This window comes from Nicotiana tomentosiformis, chromosome 9 (genome assembly GCF_000390325.3).
Source record: "Nicotiana tomentosiformis chromosome 9, ASM39032v3, whole genome shotgun sequence".
Taxonomy (NCBI): domain Eukaryota; kingdom Viridiplantae; phylum Streptophyta; class Magnoliopsida; order Solanales; family Solanaceae; genus Nicotiana; species Nicotiana tomentosiformis.
In genome coordinates, this window is record NC_090820.1 from 32,395,865 (window position 1) to 32,417,270 (window position 21,406).

Here is a 21,406-nt window from a genome sequence, read left to right on the forward strand (position 1 = left end):
AAAGAATCATGTCACAAATGCTTGCAAGTGAAGTTGAGTTATGATGCAATGGCGATGAATATGGCACAAAACAATTAGTAATAAGGACGATGAGACCACAGCACTTCGTTCCGTGGCTCAAACAATCAGTTTTTCCGGAGTAGAAAGTTGTTATTGAGGAAGAACAGGAGGTGAAATCATACGAGTGTTGTATGATTGACAGTGTCTGCATTTTTGCCCGATGGATGTGGAAGAATACTTCAGTTGTGTCATTACAGTCATTACACAGAATCCAAACCTGCAAGTAAACAAGTTAGTTAAGAGAAACCATAGGTATTCATCATGTAAATGAAAACCAATAGCATCAGAGGCAGAGCCAGGATTTGAAGTAGAGACGGATCTACCTTATGAGGTAGGGGTACCATAGCACCCGTTCGCTTCGCCAAAATTCTTACTATGTATACAATATCTCTGTGAAGAAACGTATAAATGGATAGAGTGGCACCCAAAAGTCACAAAGTGGAAGCGGGTGCCATTGGTTCAGCCTTTCCTTTGAAGGCTTTCCTTGGCCTCATGAATGCAAGTTTGATTCCCTGTTGGAGCAGCTCCTTTGATTTTTCCTTTTTTCTACTTATTAAGATTTTCTTTATTTTCAGCTTGAGCCCTAGGGCCTCACCTCTTTTCCTTCTTTTTCGGTTATTTCCCTCCTTTTATTACTTGCTAAGCCTCTCTTCTTCATTTCTTTAACTTTCAGTACTCATTTTGTTTCTATCATTTTACCTTACTTTATGAACAATTATTTTCTATAGGTAATTTGAATTGATGTTAATTAGCATATAATTTCTTTATTTTTAATGAAACGATATTAATTTATATATTGGAATATAATTTGAACAATATCTTCTATTGGGTTTTGAAAAAACATTAAATGGCTTGATTGATAGTCGTTTTGAGTCTAATATGATAGGTTGAATGTTGAAAGTTTTTCTTTGAAAATAATTGTCATATAACTCAACAATTAAGATGGAAAAATAAACAAAGAACAATACAAGTAAATTAATCTAGTCAAACAAAAAATATATAGTGTAGTTAAGGTACTCTTTAAGCAAATATTTATATTGGAGGCGCTCTTTCATGAAATATTATTTTTCTTTTGCATTTTTATTTAGAATGTTTTTAAATTAAGCGTTAAAAATTTGAACTAAAATCGAACTTATTTGCTTTGTGAATGAAAGGCCTATTCAAATTAACCAAAAACTAACCGAACTAACCAATTATTCCTAATATGTCTTTGTAGCTACTGACATGTATATTGTATGCATAACATGGTGGCACCCGCAACCTTCGAATCCTGGATCCGCCTCTGATTTGAAGCTTATGGGTTCGGGATTCTAGTCCTTTTATGTTAGATGGGTTCGAAGTTAATAAATTATCCATATTCAACAGATATTTTAAGATAAATACAGAGTTTGGACCAAAGTTATTGGGTTCGACTGAACCTGTAGCCAAAAGGGCTAGCTCTGCCCCCGAATAGCATGGACTTTTACATGCACTAAGGCACTGTGGAACATTAAACACCCAACCCTCCTTGCGTGTCCTCAGTAATTAACAGCCAAAACAACTACATGTAACAAATATGGGGTTAAGAAAAGGAAGTACCTTCTTATATCTGAGATCTTCAGGCATGATTGTTTCTTCAATCTGAAAAGAAGAAATTTTTACTTTTAAGGTAGGACTGAATACATCTAGCTAGTTAAACAGCAGTCTTGGAAATAAAGATTAGAGAAACCTTACTCTCCGGCCCCAGCCCCAACAACCGAAAGTTAAACAAACAAAGCCATGACGTAACCATGGAGGTGTAGCCACTATTATCCAAATTGTATCCTAACCGTCCCGTAGCCTACATTGCAACCAAAATCAAGTCCTACTTAATCTTTGACTGAATGAGCTCAATTAGTAGAATATTACACTATGGGAAAGCCTATGATACCTCTTCTGTGGCATATGAATTTTGATTATGAGAGTGAGTGAACTCTGTCTATCTTGAGTTCCTATTTGTTTGTGAATTTTATTTTGTGTGGAACTACTCTCTATTCTTTTGGTGTGAGGGCACATTAATTGTGAAGGAAAGGTAATGATGTTGACCTCTGTGTTAGAGTAAGAGAGCAGGTTGTGAAAAATGCATGGTGCTTTTGAGTCGAGCTTTGAGACTAGGATGTTATGATAGAGTGCTTAATTTGCTTTAAATAGTCTTGGCGTGATGTGTTGGGATTGTTTGATGAAAAGGCCGTCCATATGTGAAGTGTAGTTTGATTGCTCGAGGACGAGCAATGGTTTAAGTGTGGGGTGTTGATGGTAGGCTATAAACCCGTATTTTAGCCGTAGTTTACATTCTAATTACTATATTTTACGTGTGCTCGAACTTAAATGATGGTGATTTGCACTTATTATGTGTTTTATGCTTGCAGGAAATGATTCTGAGTTAAAAGGATAAATTGGAGCTAAATCGAATAATTTGGAGCTTTGAAGTCTGAGTAAAAGAATTAAATGGGGATCGCATCCGGGGCTCGTGGACCGGCGTTGCATACGTAAATGGGAAGAAAGTGCAAGGGCTAGAACAAATGTACTAATGCGATGCATTAAGTGTAGCAGTGTGCGACACATTAGTGCAAATGTGTGTCAGATGTTGACAAGTTCAGAGACTGGGAGTTGTGTGGTCTGACAAGAAAATGCACTATTGCTGCACAGCCCGCGCCGCATAGTGCCACGCACTAACACAAAAGTCCGTCAGACACGGGGAGTTCAGAGAGTTTGCAACTGTGTAAACTACACTAATGCGACGCGTAGTGCAAAGCACTGTGCGACGCATGAAGTGTAAAAAGTTTGTAGGTTTTCCCACTTCGGCTCAAAGAGGGTAATTTCATCCGAGTTCGTTCCTACTTGGTATAAATACTCTGAAAACACGTTTTTTGAAAGACTTTTGACCTACAAAAGATTGGAGAACTAACCAAGGCAAGAAGACACAATAATTCAACAAGATTTCAACCAACGATCACTGCAATACGAGAGTTTATGTCGAATCATTATCATTGATGTCTTCTATGTTTTTAAACCTCATTGAGATGACTTTTTCCATTGCTATGGAGTAAATTCCATTAGGGTATTGACTGATATGATGTTTTGACAACTTGATTGGGGATTCAATTCTTGATAATTGTTGGAATTAATTGATGGAGTTTTAATTTGTATTGTGGAGTTATTTCTTATTTTCCTTTTTCAAAAGAGGAGCTTGATATTGAATTGCTTTACATCTTATGCTCTAGTTTAAATTCGTGATTCAAATAGGTAATCGAAAGAGCCTCTTGAATTGTTAATAGAACTAGAAAATAGGGAAATATTCGTGAGAAGTTACCCTTTAGACCATAACCATCATTTTATTCGTTGTAATTATTTACCGTGCTTCAATTGGATCAATTACTGAAATTAACGTTTAATCGACAGAGGAACATTAACTTAAGTGTAATCTGATTATCTGTTGAATTCGCGGGAATCAACCGTATTATAGAGTAAACTAACTCAAGAATTGGGTCTCGTATCAATTATCTTGCACATGTCTAGTCAATTACCCTTATTTCTCTCATTGATATCTCTTCGTTGCTCATCTGCCGTCTTTTGTGATCAATTGTTAATTGCTTAATTTTTAGTAGTTAATCGTAGTTGATAAACATCAAATCAAGTGTTAATTTTCCTGGATAGTAATCAACTGAACATTATTCGAACACTGTTAAAATCCAATCCTTGTGGAGACGATAATTAAACTATACTATTTTTTACTAGCGAGCAATAATTGTGTGTTGTGTTTTGCGCTCGTTAGGACTAATAGAGAAGGGTACAAGAAGGCTAAGAAATAGTTGAAGTTAAGGTCACGGAGGCTAAGACTGCAACGATTGGTCTTCTATATGAAGAACTAGGGACAAAGGTGGGGACAAGAAGTTGTTCCGACTGGCTAAGGTGAGGGAAAGGAAGGCTCGTGATCTGAACCAAGTGGGGTGCATCAAAGACGAGGAAGGCAGAGTCTTAATGGAAGATGCATTAAATTGGATAGCAGAACCTAAACATGCAGAGGAAGATGGAATCAAATCCACAGTATTAAAAGACATGTAATAAATGTGTTTCATTTTCATATTTGAAGCTCAAAAGCAGTCCCTTGAAATGCTATACCAATATATGCGTACATGGTATACATAGTCCGGAATCAAATAAGTTGGGTTTTACTCTCAGATCTTTGGAGAAAGAATCATGTCACAAATGCTTGCAAGTGAAGTTGAGTTATGATGCAATGGCGATGAATATGGCATAAAACAATTAGTAATAGGGACGATGAGACCACAGCACTTCGTTCCGTAGCTCAAACAATCAGTTTTTCCGGAGTAGAAAGCTGTTATTGAGGAAGAACAGGAGGTGAAATCATACGAGTGTTGTATGATTGACAGTGTCTGCATTTTTGCCCGATGATGTGGAAGAATACTTCAGTTGTGTCATTACAGTCATTACACAGAATCCAAACCTGCAAGTAAACTAGTTAAGAGAAACCATAGGTATTCATCATGTAAATGAAAACCAATAACATTAGAGGCAGAGCCAGGATTTGAAGCTTATGGGTTCGGGATTCTAGTCCTTTTATGTTAGTGGGTTCGAAATTAATAAATTATCCATATTCAACAAATTCTTTTTACACAAATATAGAGTTTGGACCAAAGTTATTGGGTTCGACCGAACCTGTAGCAAAAACAACTACATGTAACAAATATGGGGTTAAGAAAAGGAAGTACCTTCTTATATCTGAGATCTTCAGGCATGATTGTTACTTCAATCTGAAAAGAAGAAATTTTTACTTTTAAGGTAGGACTGAGTACAGCTAGTTAGTTAAACAGCAGTCTTGGAAATAAAGATTAGAGAAACCTTAATCTCCGGCCCCAGCCCCAACAACCGAAAGTTAAACAAACAAAGCCATGACGCAATTCCTTTCATTTTCCAGAGTCCTTAAACTGACATAGCTAAAGAATTAAGCATACAGCATTGCCAACTTAAGAAGTAAAGGAATCATAACCAAAACCTTAAAACTGCCAACAGATTTGCGAATTCAGATGTGGACTTAACATAAATTTATTGAAAACAGTTGAGCAAAAAGGTCTTATAGTCATCCAAATATCTATGTACCAATGCTTAACCTGTTCTCAAGTCATTATGCATGCACACAATTTTCGATGAAAAGATTATGCATCCTCAAGCAATTGGACAATCCCAAGCATTTGGGACTGATCAAGATTCAAGAAATGGGACTTGGATCATATAGTTAAACTTGCAAGTGGTAATGCTCTACCTGTTCTGAGGTCCGATTCTTTAAAAACAGAAGTAGTTCTAGAATGTGCTTAAAACAGAAATCAGCCATGAAAAAGTTCATTAAGCATGCAAGCAATTCCTACGATAAGATGCACCCTAAGGAAATTGGACGTGGACGAATTTCCTGAAGGTTAAAATTTTAACCTACCTCTTCATCCATTCGTTTCCAAGCTTTGGACATGTCTATAATTGATCTAGAACATATTGGGCAGCAGTATCTGAGTTAAAGAAAAATGGGTCAGTAAACATAAAACTTCTCTTTCCATCCAACAGGACTCAAAAAACAACATAAATAGATAAATACGGAAGTGATTACTTGTCACGCTTTATCATCTCGTGGTAGCACTCAGTGTGCATTGTGTGCCCACATTTCATCACACTTGTGTCTTTCAGAGAATCAAAGAGAAACTGCATTAAAAGAATTAGCGCATTATGAATGACAGGAACATTTAAAGGCAGGATCCACAGCAAGAAGACTACAGTTACGCAACATACCTCATAACAAATGGGACAATGATGCCGCATGGAGTTCTCCACGCACGAGTGGTTATTACGCAGGCTAACTGAATAACAAGAGCCTGCAGAATGAATTCCATAAGTAGGTGAAGAAGCAAATGTACCAAACAACACGAATGAAGAAGCCACAACATTATGTGAGTGCCACTGTGTGCAACACGAAATCACAAAGAAGAAAGGGATATTTTCACCAGACAATTGGCGACTTCCCTATATGAGCGATAGAAATGAAATTGAAAAGCTTTACTCAGTTCTCTTACTGTAGATTCTCTATTTGCATTCTCCAACCAATTAATTAGCCAGTAGATATAAGAAAGCAAAAGCTTGGTCACAACTGGTATTTTCAACAAGCACAACTAAACAAAGCATCAAACCATAGTTGCACAACCAGATCTTTGGAAACATTGAGGACAATCCTACATTCCAATATTTGAAGGGAGAAAAACAACAGAGAGATCTGTAAAATTGAAGAAATATGTAAATGCAATTTGTAATATGCGGGTATAATCACTTACTAAATGACATCTATGCCTCTAAAGGTGTAAATAAAATCTTAACGTTCACCATAGTCATCTTAGCATGTACACTTCCAAGGTAGAGAATCAAGAAACATATTAATGAAGCATACAAGAAAAAGAAAACAGAATTTTCCACAAAGGCTCGAATCCTAAAAAATAGGAAATTGTGATGCGTATGTACCACACTTGCTGCAATGAAAGAAGTTCTCGCGACCACCAACTCTGTGAAAAGAATACATGTCAGACGGGGAACTTCCAAAGCAGAAGATAATTTTAACATCAAAAGTAACAAATGCACTGCGATATGTTGTACACTAACCTGCAGATTCCACAATCATCACAATGAAACTGTCCTTTGTCTATCTGTAACAGGGGAGTCCGGAAATAAGTATTTCGAAAGGTAATGGCAAAAGGGTTTAAAGCCCAAATAATTATGGGATTGCCTTGTTAAAAGGTAACCGAGTTAAATCTCATATTAGTAAAATGCACAGTATATTACATCATCATCATAGAATCTGCACACTTCACAAAAATATTCTCCCATGTTGACGCCACAATTTGTACAAAGGCGAGCGACCTGGATTTGAAATAGAAAGGACGTTATAGCATCAATTCCAGTAATACCAAAACAGAGAAAGAGGCATGAATTCAAGTCAAAAGACACGTACTGGCTGCTCTGTATCACAAAACCGAGCAGATGACCTGAAGTACCAAAAGGAAACATACCTCATATCATAACAATTCTTCAAGAATTAAGTGTAACAGATGAATAACTAGCAATGGAAATAGCAGAGATATAACCTGTGTGACATCCTGTCGAACTAGTTCATGCCGATCAAAAATAATACGCAACATGCTCTATTGAAACAAACACAGGAGAAAACATGATAAACTTTCATTAGACAGAGAATATATTAGTCACCATCAAGTAAGTTCAAGAGATTGATGAATCAAAGTTACCGTGGCTTCATTGTGACAATGACGGCAGTCAAAGACCTCGTTGCAGCAAGGGGCTCTAATCTTACATCTTCTCCTATAGTGCTTGCATCTATCACAAATCCAAAATCAGATACTAAGAACAACTACAACAGTACGAAAAAACATATAAAATCTAAAAACAATCGAGATTGAAGATTTCTACAGGAAGATGGAAACTAATATTAGTGCAACTCAATATTAGGGACCTCAATCAAACACTTACGCCCTTCATTCTAATCATACGACGTAGTTTGACTCGGCATGGAGTTTTAGAAAAGAAAAAAAAAGACTTTAGAAACTTGTGATCTTAAACATAGCATGCCATATCATCTATATGGCTATAACATTAGCATTTGTGTGGCTATAAAAGCTTTTTATTTTAATGATAAAATGAGAAATTTAAAGTTAAATCATTTTCAAATATAAATGTGTCATTCTTGAGTCTTGACTAATAAGGAAATAGTGCTACATAAATTGAAATAGAGGGAGATGAAGTTTCAATCTTAAAACACAAAGATAAAATGCACACTAAGAATGTTTCGATCCTACGTACAGATAAATTTACACAAAATCAAGTTTCAAGTTACACATCAAATCAACTTTTACCTCAGCGTCTGAAAGAGTTAAAACACACACATATTTATAAATCACATCACCTCAAAACATAAATTCCACTAATCAAACAGTTCAAGAAAAGAAAGAAAGAACATTTTTTATGGGGTAAAAACAGCCATATCAAATCATCCCACCTTCTGATAAAGAGAAACAAAGATAAACACCAACAAGTCTAAAGTTGAAATATTTACATACTAAACATGAGTAATGCAAATTGTATAACAAAAAGAGAGATTACCCATAACCCATTTTGCCAAAATCAAGGCGTTCATTGCAAGAACCTCCCATTTTGTTTTGCAGAGAAAATACTAACACCCCCACCACTACCACAGCTCAAGAAGGAGAGCAGAGAAGAAAGTAGTGGGTGGTGGGTCTCAGAGAAAAAATGAAAATGATGGATTTATTGCTCAAAACCCAAAATTTAATCGAAGTAAAAATGCCATCTTGTCAAGTGGATAGACGTCCTTTATAGTTGGGGATTTAATAATAGAGATCATGCCATTTAAAGTAATAAAAATAATACCAAAATTGGAAAGGGTGGCTGTAGCTCAAAACCCGAAGTTCTATCTTGTCAAGGGGACACAGATCTTAGATCTCACAAAATATATTAGTACTCCTCCGCCGGCGTTTGTACATAAGAATTGTGAAAATTTCGAAAAAAAATAAAATATTTGAAGTAAAAATAGTATTTTGAAAATTAGAGTTGTGTTTTGATGTAAATATTTTGGACCTATTTATGAATTTTTGTGAGTGATTTGAGTCGTAAATTTTGAAAAATAATTTTTTAGAGTTTTTAAAATTTCTAAATAAATTCGAAATTCAACTTAAGATGGACTTTGAAATTTTCATGGCGCATTGGTTCCGGAAAAAAGTGAAACATTTTCGGAAAAAAAAGTCAAAAATAAAAGCTATGGCCAAACGGGCCCTTATTTGCACTAAATCATTAGAAGTAACTCTATAACTAGTCACAAATTAGCTCTTTAATTTATCATAGTAAAGTGAGTAACTTTTCTTTTGGGTTAAGAAACATATCATGAATGTTTTTTTTTGTACAAAATGAGGAAATCCTCTCTAATATCTACTTACAATTTGAATTAAAAAAAAATTATAAAGATCACACGTGCTATTTCTCACTATCCTTCTTTAAAACAGGTTACATAAATAAAGTAATATTTGTAATAGATTAGAAAATCAACTTTCCCATTCAAAGACTAGGTGCAAATTGTTTGATCAAAAAATATAACCTCCGGTTAAACTATTAAATTTACGTAGCATGAGGTTAAATCTAACTAAGGATAATAACTCTAAATATTAAGTACAAAAACGTATAGTATATGAGACAAATTCCGTATATGGTTGGTGATAATAAACGTAATATACTCTTAAAGTAAGAACATAAAGGGTGATATAACTAACAATAAATGTCAATAAATGGCATTTAAGTAAATAAAGAGAATGATTCACCCGATAATAAATGGGTGGGACGAATATTTTGTCTGATAATGATAAATGACAGATAGATCCAAGATTCGCATGAACGATCCTCAGATCTGATGGAAAAGCGGGGAATAATATATGAACAAGAATATTTGTAAAAATATAATCTTTGTGTTTTTGCAAGAGAGAGAATCTTCTTCTTAAAAGTATTTTTATGATAATGAATATTACATACCCCTATCATTGTGTCACGACCCAAAATCCAACTAGTCGTGATGGCACCTAACCCAACCCGCTAGGTAAGCCAACTTTCAATTATCCAATTACAATATTAATTATTTAAAAGAGAATATCTAAAACCAATACATTTCCCCAAGAACTGGTAGTACAAATAATGAGCTTCTAAGAATAGAGTATACAAAGCGGAAATGAAATAAATACATAATCTGTTTGAATAGTACATAAACAGAGCTTTTATAAATCTAAGGCTACCCTAAACAAGAGGTAGCTACAACAGGAACGCAGGTACATCTTCAAATCCGGCAATCATCGAACACAGCCACAACGGCAGCCAATATCTGCACGCAATATGCAGAAGTGTAGTATTAGTACAACCGACCCCATGTACTGAGTAAGTAATAAACCTAGCCTTAGGTTGAAAGTTGTGACGAGCTTCTACCAAGGTTAGAATCCAACTTCCATAACCAACAACAGTTCATAACAATATTAAACAAGTAATACCAGAAGTAACTCAAAGAATAAATGCTCAGCTAAATCACGACTTCTGAAAATAGTTCTGCCTTTCAAGTATATCAATGAAAACCCGAATCATTTACTGAAGTTACCAAAAATATGAATAACTTTGAAAACAATAATTTTTCCAAAATCCTTTCAATAATAAATAAAATATCTCATTTTCCTTCCTAGATAACTAGTGTGAAACAAATACATCACTATGCCCATCTGTCAACATGTGTGAGAAATCATGAATAATGTGATACCGTACAGCATGAGGAAAACACATCTCTATGCATATATGTCATGTGTGCATGTCTATGCAATGTATCTCAGAGATTTCACTCATGTACTCACACTCTCAAAGTACTCAATCTCATTGTCTCGCATTCTCTCTCACTGTGCTCAGCACACTCAATCACTCAGTGCTATATAATACCTGTTGCGGCGTGTAGCCTAATCCCTGTTTATTATCGACTGCGCTCACTGGGGGTGTGTATAGACTCATGAGGGGCTCCTACAGCCCAAGCGCTATAAGCACGGACAACTCACGTTCTATAATGTTATATCTAGATTCATACGGACAACTCACGTGCTATAATAATATAATATATGGATCCGCACGGCCAACTCACGTGATGCACGATCAACTCACGTGCAATAGTATAATATATATAAAGCCAACATGGCCTGCTACGGCGTGCAACCCGATCCCAAAAATATCCTCACAATCAGGCCATCGGGCTCCCTCAGTCATCAATCTCTCCAGTCTCTCTCTCATGTGCTCACAATGTCATGAGAATAGCCCAAAATGATGATATGATGTATCAATAAATAACAATAGAGATTGAGATATGATATGTAATGAAATGAATATGACAGAGTATGAATTTCAATTTAAACAAATAATTCACAATAATATGACCGATGTGGGTCCCGATAATACTGGCACACAACCTCGACATGATTTTTAATATGCTTTTCAGCTCAATTTCTTTAACTCATAAAACCGCATAGAAAATGTCAAGATCATTTAACTATAAAATTCCACAGAAATAATTATGTCACAATTTTTATAGTGCACACCCACACGCCCGTCACCTAACATGTGTGTCACCTCCCAACAATTCACGAAATACATATATTCAGGGTTCATACCCTCAACTCCAAAATTAGAAGAGTTACTTACCTCGAACAAGCCAAATCCAATGTCGAGCAAGCTAAGCAATGCTCCAGAAATTACATTATGCGCGTATCAACTTCCAAACTGATCGAATCTAGTCACAATTACTTTGATTCAGCTCACAAAAATTATAAGAATTAATTCCATATCAAAATACTAATATTTTTCAAATATTCCGAAATTACACTAAATAATTACGCGTGGGGCCCACGTCTCGGAACACGACAAAAGTTATAAAATATGAACGCTCATTCAACCACAAGTCTAACCATATAAATTTTACTCAAATCCGACATCAACTCAACCCTAAAATCTCCAAATTAAACCAAGAGAGGTTTCACAATTTTTCAACTTAATTCACCAATTAAATATTAAAAGCAACCATGGATTCGGGTAATTTAACCAATATTGAGTTAAGAACACTTATCTCGTTGTTTTCTCTGAAAATCTCCCAAAAATCGCCTCAATCCGAGTTCCAAATCGTTAAAAATGGACAATAGGAAGTCCCATTTTCTGAACTTAAATTTCTGTCCAGACCTCTCATCTTCGCGAACGCGACAGGTCCCTCGCGTTCGCAAAGCACAACTCGACTGCCCACAAATTTAACCCTTTGCGAACGCGACCGTGGCTTCACGAACGTGAAGCTTTACCATCTCAGACCTTCGCAAATGCGACCACCACCTCGCAAACGCATAGAACAAGGACCTAGAGTCCCCAATAGCCTCACTCCTCTTCGCGAATTCGTGGTGCACACACGGACCATACCTTCGCATTCACATCCTCCCCTTCGCGAACGCGAAGAACAAACCCTCACACTCAGAAAACACTCTTCGCGAACGCGAGGGCCCACTCGCGAACGCGAAAGAGAAAATCAAAAAAATGCAGCAACAGATATCAACAATCTCACCAAGGCCAAAAATGATCTATTAACCCCCCGGAACTCACCCGCGCCCCTTGGGACCTCAATCAAATATACCAACAAGTCCTAAAATATAATACGAACTTAGTCGAGCCCTCAAATCACCTCAAACAATGCTAAAACCATGAATTGCACCTCAATCCAAGCCTAATGAACTTTGAAACTTTCAATTTTTACAAACGACACCGGAACCTATCAAATCACGTCTGATTGACCTAAAATTTTGCACACAAGTCATAAACAACATAACAGAGCTATTACAATTTTCATAATCATATTCCGACCTCGATATCAAAAAGTCAACTCCCCCTCCCCAGTCAAACTTCCCAAAAATTCAACTTTCGACGTGGTACAAATACACCGCCCAGGATATTGCGCGTTCTACGTGTATCCGTTCTATGTAGGCTATTCATTTCCTCTTCTCCAATTGGCGGAGGAATTTTGCCGCTACTATGGCATCTGCCCGGCCTAACTCTCCTCTTACATTTACAAGCTTATCCGCATATTGACGAAATATGCGGAGTTGGCTGGCCGTGAGGTCTCTCTTCGCCACCCGATGCACCTCTTCGCCCCTAGTTTCTATAGGGGGATGATGTTGCATCTTCGTCACCGAGAAAGTAAAAGTTTAGTAATAAGGATGGACGATAAAGAAAATCGTCAGTTCTGGTTTAACTACTTCTTCGTCAAAATCGAGGACGTGGTAGCCAACGCGAGTGAATTCCCTGAGGCTTGGAATTATGCCCGTAAGTATCTTTTCCAAGCATTTGTTTTGCCTATTTTTAGTCGGAGTCAAATATTTCGTCTTTCTCTCGCACAACCGAGAATTCGCCCCCTTCTTTGGTTGCGGACATTCATGACTGGGTCAGCCAGGTCTTGCCTCTCACAACGGGGATTCGTGAATGGCCAGATTTTATCAAGAAATTTGGGCTCGCACCTTCAGTAAGCGGTGAGTTCGTCTAATCTGTATTCACTTATACGTTTGTTATCTTTTGTCCATGCCATTTCGACCTCATGGTCGCCTGCTCGTTACGATTTTGTGTAGGAAGTGACATTCTTTTAGCTTTTCGTTTGCAGCCCGAGGATCTTCGAAAAGGCTGAAGGCTCGTGCTCTAGCGTTTCGCAAAAGGAAGGCAACTTATGTTCCTTCTGCCGTTGTGAGTTCTACTCGGTCATCGACTATGCCTGACACGGGACTCTCAACTTCTCCTTTACATCATCTAATAGATGAGGACGACGAAGAGGAATCATTGCCGAACGGTGATAATTTGCTTCCCCGTAAGAGGCGATCTGTAGATGTCGAAGAAAATGTTGTCCGTGCGGGGAGCTCAGTGATGGAGGATTTCGTCATCCGAGAAACGACGACCATAGATCTTAGAGATGAGACCGAATTACCGTCCATGATTCCGTAGTTATCGGGGGTCGAGGAGAATATATCTCTCCCTAAGGCCATGAAGGATTTTGAGGGGCCATCGGCGAGAGTCCCTAACATCTTATGGTAGGATGAGCCATCGGCCTTGCTACCAGCCGAGGATCCTTCTTCCCGGGTTAACACAAAGCGGAAAAGCGTAGACGAAGAAGGTTATGAGACGGGCTCCGATATGGATGCTGAGGAGGTGAGGATGATGTAGGGAAGGTCTTACCCAACTTCAGGTGAGATTGGATGGGACCACGTAGACTATTGCGATCCCCTTGGACCGGGATTTGCTGGTGGTTACCGATGATGTGGTCCCTTCTCTTGGTCCCCTCTGTTCCGACATGGAGGGTAAAACCCTTGCGAAGCTAAAGGATGCTACTTTGTCGAGGAGTATAGCTAGCCTCGCTCTTAAGGTATGCCTTTGAATTTTTTTTTTTGTTCTTTTTTCTTGTTGAGCTCAATTTCATTCTTATTCCTCATTTTCTGTCTTTCTTTTAGACCGTGATTTTGGAGATTGAGAGCGCCCGGTGGAAGAAGAGGCCTAAAGCCATTTTTCAGAAGATAGAGCGGAAGTATCATGAATACCGTGATAAACACCGTGAGCTTTGCAAGCGGCTTGGTGGGAGCAGCAATTTTTGGGATCTCCGAGACGAACTGAAGGAGAATGATGATGAGTTGGTAAGGGTCATCAGAAAATGCAGCGAATTCGAGGGGGCGTTAAGGGACAAAGAAGAAGAACTCTAGGTGAGTAAGGGGGTTAAGGCTCAATGCTCCAATCTTCAAGCCTAGGTGGTTTCATTGTGTGCCGAGCTCGAGAAGTGTCAGCTCAAAGTGGACGCTCTGAGTGGCGAGGTTGCTGATAAGGTGGCGTGCTTAGAGAAGGCGAAGTTGTCTCAGTTGTCGGCTGCGAGAAAGGCAGATATTTTCACTATCGCATTCCGCATTCTTCTTTCTGAGTGGGAGAGTTCTTTGGAGATGGCCAGGCTCAGGGAGGAGCGGATATGGGAGCTGGAGAAAAAGGCTTCTAGTCTTAGTGATCGAGTTGTAGTTCTCGAGGTCAAGAAGGCGCAGATGTTGGCTCAGCCATCCTCGTCCCGCACATTTGCTTTTCCTGATGTTCCGCAGGATTTGTACGAGGAATGGATTCACGCCGAGGCCTAGCTGGATATATTCAGGGATCTGATGGGGACATGGGTTGTTTCAGAAACTGACTTCGAGGACGCTCATGCTAAGGCACGTAAAGCTCAGTTTGCATGTGGCTATGATCCCGCTACACCGGAAGTCGGTGACAACAAGGAGGATGTGGGAGTGGATTGGATCGAACATGATGCCTGGTATGAGGATGAATATCTCGCTAGTGATGACGAGGAGATAGGTGGAGACGGTCTGGGCGATCAAGTTGGTGGCGTTGGTGGGCCAGGCGGTGATTAATTGCTCTTTTTTGTTTAGCAACAGACTTGTGCGTACTTTTTGTAGGCGTGTAACCTTTGTAAAAATATTCTAAGTATGAAGTGTTAGTTTTGTTATTCGTACCTGATTCCTTTTCTTTGTTCGGGTTTGTGCACTTTTCTGATTTTGTTGCTTGATTGCCTTTGTAGTAACAGATTTGTTTGAGTTGGCTGAATGAGATTTAAAGTAGCCTTCATTTAGTTAAGGCCATAGGCCGATTAGGTGTTAATTCGAATGAGGTCGAATATAACCTTTAATTAATTGAGGCCATGGGCCGAATATGTGCTAATTCGAACGAGGTCGAATGTAACTTTTAATTAATTGAGGCTATGGGCCGAATAGGTGCTAATTCGAACGAGGTCGAATGTAACTTTTAATTAATTGAGGTCGTGGGCCGAGTAGGTGCTAATTCAAATGAGGTCGAATATAACCTTTAATTAATTGAGGTCGTGGGCCGAATAGGTGCTTATTCGAACGAGGTCGAATGTAACATTTAATTAATTGAGGTTGTGGGCCGAATAGGTGCTAATTCAAACAAGGTCGAATGTAACTTTTAATTAATTGAGGTCGTGGGCCATGTAGGTGCTAATTCGAACGAGTTCGAATGTTACCTTTGCTTGGGGAGTGAAAAGGTTTACATATTTCTAGGCTCCGGCTGGTAGTTCAGTCTCAGTCCCGGCCTATCTAGTCCCTTCATTGGTCGAGTTGGAAAAATAGTGAGAGATCGAGCAATGAACTGGTCGCCCAGTGTCTTCGTCTATGCGCACTTTAATCCTAAAGTATCCCCGTCATCGCCTCGTTAAAAACCTTCTCGAGAAAATCCAATTGGGACAAAACTCGTGTAAGGGAAAAAGAGTACGACTTTGGGGACCTCATCCTTTAAAAGTTGTAGTACTTGAGGTGTGTAATATTCCAGTTGTTTGGTAGTCGCTTTCCTTCCACTATTTCTAGTGTGAATGACCCTTTTCTTGCTGCTGCCGTGATTTTGTAGGGGTCGTCCCAGTTTGTTCCTAGTTTGCCTTCTTGTGGGTATTTGCTTGCTTGTGTTTTAGCTTTAAGCACATAGTCTTCGATTTTAAGTGACATGATCTTTGCCCTCTTGTTATAGTAGCGTTCTGCTTGTTGCTTTTGGGCGACCATTCTTACATAAGCCATATCTCTTTGTTCCTCGACTTCGTCGAGTTTTTGCCTTCTACTATCATCATTCTGGGGTTCGCTTTCACGGAAGTATCTAAGACTAGGCTCCCCGACCTCGACTAGTATTACTGCATCAGTCCCATAGAATAATGAGTATGGCGTTTCCCCTGTGCTCGATTTTGGCATTGTTCGGTAGGCCCAGAGTACTTCTGGTAATATCTCCGGCCATAGTCCCTTAGCGTCTTCGAGTTTCTTCTTCATAATGTTCAGTATTGACTTGTTGGAGGACTCTGCTTGCCCGTTACCTGCGGGGTGATAAGGCATTGACAATATTCTTTTGATGTGCCATTTTTCAAAAACGTCGGTGACCTTTCCTGCAAATTGAGGTCCGTTATCGCAACTGATTTCTTTGGGAAAATCGAAGCGGCATATGATGTTCTTCCATATGAAGGTAAGTACTTCAAGTTCGCGTATTTGGGCGAATACTCCTGCTTCCACCCATTTAAAGAAATAATTAGTTAAAACCAAGGAAAATTGTATGTTACCTCGTTCGGCCGGGAGGGGGCCCACGATATCTATTCCCCATTTGATGAACGGCCAAGGGAAAGTTACTGAGTGTAGGTGTTCTCCTACTTGCTGGATCATTGGAGCTTACTTCTGGCATTGTTCATATTTTTTTACGAAATCTGCGGCCTCCTTTTTCATGGTGGGCTAGTAGTATCCCGCTCGTATGAGGCACCTGACCAAAGCTCGATTGCTAGAGTGAGCTCTATAGTGGCCTTCGTGCACTTCTTCAAGGATGCGCCGCGACTGATTTGGGCCCAAGCATTTCGCCAGGGGGCCGCCATATGTCCTTTTGTACAGGTCACTGTGAACGATGTTGTACCTAGTCGCTTACATTCTCAGTTTCTTAGCCTTTTTTTTTATCATTGGGGAGTATGTTGTCCTGCAAATATGTAATAATACAGTTGCCCCAGTCCCAAGTTAGGTTTATGGTTCTTACCTCGATTTGGTCTATTGACGAGTTGAGGAGGTGGACCACATTTTGGTATCCGGTTGTGAGTTTTTTGGTGGTTGCTGCTAATTTGGTGAGGTTGTCCGACTCAATATTCTATGCTCGGGGAATCTGGTCTAGCTGACATTCGTCGAACTCGGGTAGTAGTTTGTAGATTTCAGTCTGGTATTTTTGTAACCTTTGCTCCTTGATTTGGAAAGTTCCTGTGATTTGGTTGACCACGAGCTGAGAATCGCAATGCAGCCTTAGCCGCTTCGCCCCATATTTGAGTGGTAGTCTTAGTCCTACAATTATGGCCTTATACTCGGTCTCGTTGTTAGTCATGTCCGGGCACCTTATTGACTGACAAATTACTTCGCCTGTTGGGACTTCGAGTATGAGTCTCACCTCGGACCCCGACGCGTTAGATGCACCGTCGGTGTATAGGACCCAGAGTTCGTGTATTGGGGAAGAAGCGTGGATGACTTCCTTTTTGATTTCGGGTAGTATGTGAGCACTGAAATCGGCGACGAAGTCGGCGAGGACCTGAGACTTTATCGTTGTTCGCGGCCGATATGTAATTTGGTGCTCGCTTAGTTCGATGGCCCATTTGGCCAATCTGCCCGAAAGTTTGGGTTTGTGTAAAATTCTTCTTAAGGGGAAAGTCGTGACAACCGAGATGGGGTGCCATTGGCAAAACGGTTTAAGCTTCTGTGAATCTACGACTAAGGCCAGAGCTAGCTTTTCAAGATAGGGGTACCTCGTCTCTGTGTAGACTAGTGTCTTGCTAATGTAATAGATAGGAGATTGTGTACCTTTATTTTGTTCGACTAAGACTGCGCTTACAACTACTTCGGACACGACGAGATAGACGAGGATAGGTTGTCCTGGTTCCGATTTTGAGAGCAACCGTGGTGAGGACAGGTACACCTTTGACTCCTTCAGTGCTTGGACGCACTCAAGGGTCCATTGGAGGCCGTTCTCCTTTTTGAGTATGCCGAAGAACTTGTGGCACCTATCAGAGGATCGCGAGATGAACCTTGACAAAGCGGCAACACGACCAGTTAGTTTCTGGACTTGCTTTTTAGTGGTCAAGTGCTTTGGTATACCCTCGATAGCCTTGATTTGGTCGGAATTGACCTCGATACCCCACTGCGACACTAGGAAACCCAAGAATTTTCCTGAGGCCACGTGAATTGCACATTTCTCGGGGTTCAGTTTCATGCAGTATTGCCTGAGTATGCCGAAGGATTCTATTAAATGGTCGATGTGCTCTTCTTTCTTTTTGGACTTGACCAGCATGTCGTCGATGTATACCTCCATCGTTTTTTCGAGTTGTTCTTTGAACATCTTCGTCACTAGCCGTTGGTAAGTTGCCCCCGTATTGTTCAATCCGAAAGGCATGACCCTGTAGTAGTACGTCCCCTGGTGGGTGATGAAGGTGGTGTTTACCTGGTCCTCTTCCTCCATAAGGATCTAGCTGTAGCCCGAGTAGGAATCCAAGAAACTCAGCAACTCATGTCAGGTTGTTGCATCGATGAGCTGGTCGATATGAGGTAGCGGAAACTAATCCTTGGGGCAAGCTTTGTTCAGGTCAATGAAATATACGCACATCCGCCACTTGCCGTTCTTCTTTTTTATCATGACCATGTTGGCAACCCATTGGGGGTACTTTGACTCTCTAACGGAGCCATTTTCCATTAATTTTTTTACTTCTTTGCGCACTGCGTCATTGATTGCGAAATTGAACTTACGTCGAATCTGCCTTACCGGGGGTAGAGTGGATCGACGTTCAATCTGTGTGTGGTGATCTCCTTTGGGATACATGGAATATCTGCATGGCTAAAATCAAATAAGTCCACGTTAGTAATTAGAAATTTGCGAAACTTACTCGGTTCTTGGAGTTTGCATCCGATGTAAGCTTTCTTGCTGTGGTTGTTGACATCTAGCTGAACGGGGTCGAGGTCCTCTATGATTGATCATGCGGCCTTGGCCATATAGGGGTCTCTGATGACGTTCTCAATGTTGTCTCCTACCGACCTCGACCTTGTTGATTGCTATGTTTACATCTCTTTATCTCTCATTTGTTGGGTGGTCGGGCAGTCTAGGGCGATGCGGTAATACTCTTGGGGTATGCGTTGTTCCCTACGTATGCCGAATATGCCCCATGGAGTTGGGAATTTGATGACTTGGTACATGATAGAGGGTATGGCTCTCATGGAGTGTACCCATAATCGCCCTATTATGGCGTTGTATGTCGTGCACTGGTCCATGATGTGGAATGTGGTCTCCAGAGTGACGCCACTCGCCAGGATGGGGAGTGTGATCCCGCCAGATGTTCGTTCAACTGAATTGTCAAAGCCTGTTAGTGTGATACAACGTGGTACTATCTTGTCCTCGAGTTTCATTTGTGTGAGTACTCGGGGATGGATAATACACGCGCCGCTCCCATTATCTACTATAATTTGTCTTACGTCGGTATCTAAAATTCATAAAGTAATAACAAGAGCGTCATACTGAGGGAATGCCAAACCGTTGGTATCTAACTTATCGAAAATGATACTTTCTTCGAGTTCATCATATCGTTCATGGGTGATCGACCGTTTGAGCTTGTGGGTTGTGGTGAACTTCACACTGTTGATGGAAGCGTCATCTCTACCGCCGATGATCATGTGGATGGTGCGAGCCGGGGAGGGTGGCTTCAGCGGCCCTTGATGTTGTTCGCGTCCCCTGGCAAAGTTGGTCCTTCCCCGACAGCTCAACAATTCTTTGAGGTGTCCCCGTCACAACATGTTTACGACCTCCTATCTTAATGCGATGCAATCTTCGGTTTTGTGTCCTCGCTCTTGATGGAACTCGCAGAGGGCGTCTGATTTTCTGGTATTCGGGCCCGACCTCATCGTTTGTGGCCACTTAACCTTTGGTCCGAGCTTCTCCAAGGCATAGACGATCTCTGTACGTGACACTCAAAAATTGTGAGCGGATAGTAAAGGGGGCATACCTCTTTCATTACGGTGAGTCCTTGTTCTTGATCGGGGTGGTCCTTCTTCATGGCGAGGTGAGGATACATCAGTAGTTCTGACATATGGGAGATGTCGTTCCCGGTTTGGCCGTGAGGCCGCTGGATCTCTTCTGATGTCACTTCTCCGATCTTTCCTGTATTATGTTTGTACTGAGGTCAGTCGATGGGTCGGCCCATTGAGGTCGTCTTCGTCTGCTCGAACTTTGGCATAATATGCATTATGTATTTCATCCCAAGTTGTTGGGGGTATTTCATAAGCTGACTTAATAATTTTCTTGTCGCTCTTGAACCAGTTTTGTTCAACCCGTTTTGAAAAGCAGCTACCGCCATTCCTTCTGATACATTGAGCAAAGTCATTCTCACTCGGTTGAAATGGGCGAGGAAGTCCCTCAGTCCTTCTCCCGGGGACCATTTGATAGCAAAGATATCATTAACTCTTGCATCGGCCTTCTTGGCCCCGGAATGGGCCGTTATGAACTTATCGGCCATTTCTTATAAGGTTTTGATGGAACGAGCTGGCAGTTGCGAGTACCAGGTTAATGCCCATCCCGCGATGGTTTCACCGAATTTATTCCGCAGAATGGAGGATACTTGTTCTTTGGTGAGGTCATTACCTTTCACAACGGTGATGTAGTGGGTCACATGATCCTCGGGGTTGGTCGTGCCATCGTATATTTTCAGGTAAGGCAGTATTTTGAAAGTCTTTGGTATGGCATACAGGATAACACTATCACTGTACGGCTGCTCGACGAACCGACCGGCATCTCTCTTCGGCAATAACTTAGGAGCGCCCGATATTTTATCGACCCTTTCTTGGTGTTCTTTCACTTGACCCTGAAGTGCCTTGTTCTTATTTTCCATTTCCTCCATCCTTTTCGGAATGGTTGTGAGAGCGCCATCACCTGCATTGTTAACAATATTGTGAGGGATACATGTCGTCGGGGGGGGGGGGATTGATCATGTAGCTCGTTCACTGGTAGTGCAGCACAGGTTCTCGCATTTACTGCAGCCGCGTCCTGAATAGGGTTATGGAGGACGTTGGTCAGTGTATCAGTCAGCTAGGCCTCACGGAGTTTCTTTATCGCTGGCGGTGTCTCCTCTCCCACA

At 40.3% G+C, this 21,406-nt stretch overlaps 1 protein-coding gene and 1 pseudogene across 1 annotated transcript; both read right to left on the reverse strand.

Moving 5' to 3' along the window:
- Positions 1 to 4,288: 4,288 nt before the first annotated feature.
- Positions 4,289 to 8,440, reverse strand: LOC104101153 (E3 ubiquitin-protein ligase MIEL1-like; annotated as a pseudogene).
- Positions 8,441 to 16,025: 7,585 nt separating this feature from the next.
- LOC138898563 (uncharacterized) lies at positions 16,026 to 16,544 on the reverse strand. The gene has a single exon (XM_070184639.1). It carries the CDS (start codon positions 16,542 to 16,544, stop codon positions 16,026 to 16,028), a length of 519 nt encoding a protein of 172 aa, XP_070040740.1.
- Between the last annotated feature and the right edge of the window lie 4,862 nt (positions 16,545 to 21,406).